The 7,269-nt window shown below is 47.9% G+C and overlaps 1 protein-coding gene across 1 annotated transcript in view; it reads right to left on the bottom strand.

Moving 5' to 3' along the window:
* Positions 1 to 3,592, bottom strand: part of DDHD1 (DDHD domain containing 1) — an 80,532-nt gene extending 76,940 nt beyond the window's left edge. Inside the window, exon 1 of the mRNA XM_015415511.1 lies at positions 3,507 to 3,592. Within this exon, the coding sequence (XP_015270997.1) occupies positions 3,507 to 3,592 (86 nt within the window). The remainder of the gene's footprint in view (positions 1 to 3,506) is intronic.
* Positions 3,593 to 7,269: the final 3,677 nt, after the last annotated feature.

Genomic DNA, 7,269 nt, shown 5'->3' with positions numbered 1-7,269 from the left:
CTATACCTTGTGGCTAATAGCCACTGATGGACCTCTGCTCCATATGCTTATCTAATTCCCTTTTGAAGCCGTCCATGCTTGTAGCACCCACCACTTCCTGTGGCAGTGAATTCCATGTGTTAATCACTCTTTGGGTGAAGAAGTACTTCCTTTTATCCGTTCTAACCCGACCGCTCAGCAATTTCATGGAGTGCCCACGGGTTCTTGTATTGTGAGAAAGGGAGAAAAGTACCTCTTTCTCTACCTGCTCTTTCCCATGCATAATCTTATAAACCTCAATCATGTCACCCCTCAGTCGTCGTTTCTCCAAGCTAAAGAGCCCTAAGCGCCTTAACCTTTCCTCATAGGGAAAGTGTTCCAACCCTTTTATCATTCGAGCTGCCCTTTTCTGCACTTTTTCCAAAGCTATAATATCCTTTTTAAGGTGTGGTGACCAGAATTGCACACAGTATTCCAAATGAGGTCTCACCATTGATTTATATAGGGGCATTATAATTTGGCTGATCTGTTTTCAATACCCTTCCTAATAATCCCCAGCATAGCATTGGCCTTCTTTATTGCAGTCACACACTGTCTCGACATTTTCAGTGAGTTATCTACTACAACTCCAAGATCTCTCTCTTGATCAGTCTCTGCCAGTTCAGACCCCATCAACGTGTATTTATATTTAGGATTTTTGGCTCCAATGTGCATCACCTTGCACTTGGCCACATTGAACCCCATTTGCCATTTTGACGCCCACTTGCCCATCTTTGACAGATCCCTTTGGAGTGCCTCACAATCCTCACTGGTTTTCACCACCCTGAACAACTTCGTATCATCCGCAAATTTAGCCACTTCACTGCTTGCTCCCAACTCCAAATCATTAATGAACAAATTAAAAAGCAGTGGACCAAGTACTGATCCCTGCGGTACCCCACTGCTTATCCCCCTCCACGGAGAGAACTGCCCATTTATACTCACTCCCTGTTTTCTATTAATTAGCCAGTTTTTGATCCATAAAAGGACTTGTCCTTTTATCCCATGATTTTTGAGCTTACTTAGGAGCCTTTGATGAGGAACTTTATCAAAAGCTTTCTGGGTTATGAGGGTGGAATTACAGGCCCCAGAGTGGAATGACAGCCCCTGGGAGTAGCAGGAGTGTTCTGAGGGTGGAATGACAGGCCCCAATGTGGAATGACAGACCTTTGGGTAGCAGGAGCGTCCTGGGGCTGGAATGACAGACAGGCATCAGTCCCAGAACACTCCTGCTCCCACCAGGAGCTGTCATTCGTCTGTGGGGCCTGTCATTCTAGTCCCAGAAGATTCCTGCTACCCCCAGGGGCTGTCATTTCACTTGGGGGCCTGTCATTCCAGTCCCAGAAGACTCCTGCTATCCCTAGGGGCTTTCATTCCACTCTGGGGCCTGTCATTTCACCCTCATAACCCATCTGTTACCTCCAGGGGCTGTCATTCCACTGTGGGTTCTGTCATTCTATCCTCAGAACACATCTGCTACTCCTAGGGGCTGTCATTCCACCTTGGGGCCTCTCATTCCAGTCCAAGTCCAGTGTATTTGGGACAGGGCCGGATTTAGACTTGCTGAGACCCTAAGCTATAAAAAACCCAGAGGCCCCCTACTGTTTTAAATTACATCAACTGGTCTCAGAAAAAATTAAAATATATACACCTTTTTAATATTTGAAAATATATTGTCTTTTAATTTTTATTAAAAAAATAATAAAGGATGTGTTTACAAAATCACAGAAATAATTACATAATTAAAGGGTTTTAAAATGACAAATAAGGCTCCAGCAGATTGCGAGGCCCTAAGCTGTAGCTTATTTAGCTTATGCGTAAATCCGTCACTGATTTGGGACCAGCGACCTTAATGGAAATTCCATTCCACATTTTCCTTGCAACTCTTCTTGAGCTGTAATCTATTTCAATGGAGCCCATGCAAGTCAACTGGCATTCCCGATTCCTGGCTCCCATTATTTCCAATAGGCCTTCAAGTCTCTCCCATTGTTTCTAATGGGCAATCCTGTCCTTCCTTTTAGTACATCCCTTCAATCTGTATACCAAGTCAAATCGAATCAAAATCTTTTCATTACAGTCCGTGACAATAACTAATAATAATAATAACGATCCAATTACCAGTAAAAACAACAAAAATGTGAGCTATAACAAATCTTGTCGCTAGTACCTGGTGACAAGGACGAACACTAACTTACAATATGAAGATAAGGTCAGGGGATATCATGGTACAGTGCTTAATCAGGCTGATGTATGTCTTTCTAACATACTGAAAACTCTCCAACTTTTAAACATTTTTAAAAGAATTTTGTCGAAGGAGTTCCAGAAAAGCCCTGACTAGAACAAAGTTTGAGTCCACTGGCACCTGGAAGACCACCAAAGTTTAATTCTGGGTATAACCTTTTTTATGTATGCAGACTTCTTCAGATATGTGAAGAAGTGGGTGTGTATGTGAAAAGTTGTACCCAGAATGAAACTTCAGTGGTCTTCAAGGTGCCAGTGGACTCAAACTGTTGCTTCAGACCCTCACAACTACCCACCAGAATCTGCTTATTTGTACTGTTATTTATTTGCCTTACTACACACAATAATAGGGTCATAAGCAGGGCTATTTTTGGGCAGGAACGCACAGGAACGGAGTTCCGGCTGACTCCCAAGTTGGCCACGCCCAGCAGGAACTCATTAGCATAATAGGCCACACCCAACAGCAGGAACTCATTAGGATTGGCTACATTAGGGGTGTGTGGCCTAACATGCAAAGGAGTTCCTGCTACAAAAAAGCCCTGGGTTTGGACAACAAACAAGGTAAACAGAATAACAAACAAAAGGTGGGTGTGGCTGGATGAGCACACTTCTGGTAACGCGGGTGCGACCTAATATGCCAACGAGTCGCGCTGTCAGAGGTGTGGCCCAATATGCTAATGAGTTTCTGCTGTTGGGTGTGGCCTATTATGCTAATGAGTTCCTGCTGGGCTTTTTCTACAAAAAAAGCCCTGGTCACAAGCAATGCTCCCTCTAAGCTGTGGAGACCTGTGAGCAAAAATTCTTCTTTGTGAGCTACTGACATTAAAGTTGTGAGCGAGTATAGATAGGAACTCTCAGTCTGGGGCAAGGGGGGCAACAGTGGGAGGGCTTCTAGTGTCCTGGCCCCACTGCGGGACATCCTGATGGCACCTGGTATTTTTATTTTTTTAATTTATTTAACTTTCAACTTGCTACCCCGCTCGAACCCCCCCAGGGGGTCTCTGAGCTGCTACAGTTAACCATTATCCCTTACCTAGGGCCACATGTATGCTGGGGTGGGGACTGTCCTAACAGCACCCAGTGGAGGGACGTTCTGGATCGACTCGTTGGCTTGTCGGCACGGCTTCTTCTGGCTTCTACCGCTTTCTGTCCATGATCTTTTTCCGGTGGTGATACAGCGGGCCTCTCTGGCGCTTGGCACGCTTCTGGTGCGGCTTCCGGCTCTGTCCATTGAGGCTCCGCTGCACCTGCGCCCTCCACGCTCCGGCGTCCTCCTGGCTCCGCCTTTTTCACCACCGTCCGGACCCTCGAAGATGTTGTCCTCCGTCGCCATTTTTCCGCTGCTCACCGTCCGCTGCTCGCCGCCTTGCCTCTCGTCACCACTCCACGAACCCCCCTCGACGGGGGTAGGGTGCCCCCTACCATCTAAGGTAGGTACCCATTGATCTACTCGCACATTTGGTGTTACATCGTGCTTTTGAACCGCTGGGTTGGCCACTGTGTGTCACAGACAGTTGGACTGGATGGGCCACTGGCCTGATCCAGCATTGGCTTCTCTCATGTTCGTATGTTCTTATGATAGAAACTCTCGGTCTGGGGCAAGGGATGCTCTGTCTTCTTGGTACTTGGGGTGGGGGGCAACAGTGGGAGGGCTCCTAGTGTCCTGGCCCCACTGCCGGACCTCCTGATGGCACCTGGTATTTTTGGCCACTGTGTGACACAGAGTGTTGGACTGGATGGGCCATTGGCCTGATCCAACATAGGCTTCTCTTATGTTCTTATTTATTTATTTATTTCTATTTATACCCCACCCTCCCCGCAGAGGCAGGCTCAGGGCGGCTGACATTTAAAAGTTAAAACAATTTAAAATCATAAAACATTTATGAGGTGCTACAAATACAATGCTACATATAGGATGCGGGAACACAGTCTTAATAGTAACCATAATGGGTATCCAGTCAGCAATAATTATACCTGCTGTCCAGGCCCCACAGTATATTAACTGGAGGCTCAGTACAGGCACCCAGTGATAAATTCCAGGGTGCAGGCTCTTAAGTCTATGTTGGACTATTAGTTAATTGTGGCTCCTCAATCGAATGCTTGGCGGAAGAGCTCTGTCTTTCAGGCCCTGCAGAATTGTAATAAATTCTTAAAGCTACAGGTGCTAATTCTGTTATTTTGACAGGGTTAAGCCCCCCGAGTTTCCCCCCTCAGGTCTGTAGAAAGTCCTGTCTTGTCTGTTCATGGCTCCAATCTCCAGATTTAAGTATCCACATATGGGGGCACATTCAGAATTAGATATATTGATGACGATAATGACATGCCTCTGTATTCTACCACTGGGATGTCATTCCTGTAGCATTCAAACTTTAAGTGGCTTCCTAGCTGAACTGAGAAGACCCTGATGCTGGGAAAGATTGAAGGTCAAAGAAGACGGGGACAGCAAAGGATGAGATGGTTAGACAGTGTCATCGATGCAACAAACATGAAACTGAGCGGGATCTTGTCCACGGGGTCGCGAAGAGTTGGACTCGACTGTGCGACTGAACAACAACAACAACAAGCTGAACTGAAGTGCTCTCAGTTCATTGTTTGAATGCCATGTGCCCAACAGCCAGGACTGTGTTCAACTGCTAGGACTGTCTGTCTGATTTGGTGTACACACATGTACTTTAGAAATGCCCTGCTGACCATGGGCTTTCTGGGAACATCTGCAGGCCACTGTGGGGAAGAGGATGCCGACCTAGATGGCTTGCAACCAAACAGAGCCTTTATACAATCTAGGAGTGTAATCCAAACCCTTTGACGCCAAGCAAGATCACTTACTCGATAATGGGAAGGCCCGGAGCTTTGCATAAGCAGGCGCCGGACGTTTCTGGGCCAAGCAGTGCTCCTTCATCCGATAGAACACAGCTCAAGCTAGCATGCAGAACTTCCTTTGATTTCTGTGGGACCTTATGCAGCCATGGGCCCAACTTGTTCCATCTCTCTCTAAAAGTCAAGGGACATTCAACTGGTTTAACTTGAATGTGATTATTTCCCCAAAGTCTCCTCCAGGCTATTTGGTTGACAGTCATAAATGTTCTTGATTTATCACAGTACTGCATGATTTAGGAGGGTTATGATTATAAGGCAGTCCTCCAGCCGTCGCTGTAAGGGCCTCTGCTTGGCATGGAGAAGGTCCCAGGTTCAAGCCCTGGCATCTCCAGTTGAGAGGACCAGGCAGGAGGTGATGTGAAGGACCTCTGCCTGAAAACCTGAAGAGCAGCTGCCTGTCTGAGTAGACAATACTGACTTGGGTGGACCGAGGGTCTAGTTTGGTGTCGTGGTTAAGTGCGTGGACTCTAATCTGGGAGAACCGGGTTTGATTCCCCACTCCTCCACTTGCACCTGCTGGATGACCTTGACCAAGCCATAGTTCTGGCACAGCTGTTCTTGAAAAAGAGCAGTTTCTGTCAGAGCTCTCTCAGCCCCGCCTACCTCACAGGGTGTCTGTTGTGGGGAGGGGGAGGGAAAAGAGATTGGAAGCCGCTCTGAGACTCCTAGTGAAGAGCGGGGTATAAGTCCAATCTCTTCTTCTAAGAACCCTTAGCGGGCAGCAGGAAAGGTGTTGGTGGCCACCACGCTGGGGACTTCTGGGCGAAGTGAACCAGGAAGTCTTGCTTCAAGTCTTCCCGAGGGGCAGAGGACAAAGATAAAACTGCCTTCTGAAGTTCAGTGTAGACATGATGCTGCCAGGGCCGTTGGTGACTCTCCTTCCCAGCATTCTAAAGGGGGATTGCAGGTGCACGAGGGGCCCTTCCAGTCTGATAGGGGGCTTAGTTCCCCACCCTACAATTTTGCTGATAAGATTCCCCCCTTGCACTGCAATGGTAGAGAAAAAAGGCAGGAAAGAGCCTCTCTGGATCACTGCCACTCTCAAACCCATTTTTAGGTGTGGTGGAACGTGCCTGCTCTGGCCTGCAGGCCCTATTCTGCCCTGCCCTCCCAGGTGTTTTTCCCCACCTGGAGAGGCTTTTCTTCCACTCTTGGGTAGCCTGCCGCCGCCGCCACCACCTGACCTTTTGTAAGGAATTGCCCACTGGGGGGGTCAGGACTCCCAGCTTTCCCATTCCCAGTTCTGAGGCCTTGCCTCTGTGTCTCCCGCTGCCCAGCTCCGGGTCACCACAGGGACAGTTTACTGCCATGTGCGCCCCTGGAGGAATAGCCACTTGCCAACTGCCTGCCTTCCCCTGGCTCTCCTTTTAAAATAGGATGTCTGAGACAGTGGAGGTCTAGGTGGTACAGAGAACCACTGCCAGCATCAAAAGTAAAATGTTCACAAGCATACTTTTAGCACAGCACCAGACTGAGCAAGGGACACCAAAGAAATAGCTAAAACACAAATCCTCCGTGCCTCCCTCTCTACATGCCCTATCAGATGCTAAAATAGGACAGGCTCTTTAGCTTAGGTAGTTACAAATCCCTACAAAGTGGCCATTACCTTGCAGCTCTCTCCAGCTCTTTAGGCCAGCACATGTTCAAAAATGGCTGCCTTCCCAGAGGAGAGGTCTGCGTGCGCTCATGGACTCAGCACCCAAGAAAAAGAGTTCTCCTTCTGGCTGCCAGGAGTATTTGTCATATCTGTTTCTCCACCCACTGACCAGCTCATGCCTGGACAAAGAGGCTTTTCCTGGATGTCTCTAGAATTCTCCTTCCTGAAAACGTTCTAGCCTTAATCCCTCCGAGTCTCTGTTCCCTGCTTGAAGAAGGGGAAGAGCTTGACCCACCTACAATCTCTCCTGCTAGATCTATTAGCTTATGTACGAAGGTGAGCTGTCTGAAAAGAAATTGCACTGACTCCCCCACACACACACCTGTTCTCTGCCCAGAGGGGGAGGGGGAAGCCTGTTAAAACGCCAAGTGGAGGTTTTGCCCATTTCAGACATCCCAGGAGAAAATGCATTTCTTCACATAGGGGTATGCTCCGCTTGAAGGTTTGAATTCAAGCTCCCTCTGCTGCTTGCCGTT

Source organism: Gekko japonicus, unplaced genomic scaffold (genome assembly GCF_001447785.1).
Source record: "Gekko japonicus isolate JY-2015 unplaced genomic scaffold, Gekko_japonicus_V1.1 scaffold2089, whole genome shotgun sequence".
In the NCBI taxonomy this organism is placed as follows: Eukaryota; Metazoa; Chordata; class Lepidosauria; order Squamata; family Gekkonidae; genus Gekko; species Gekko japonicus.
Note: the sequence above shows the minus strand (reverse complement) of the source record. Positions and strands in the feature narration are given on the sequence as shown.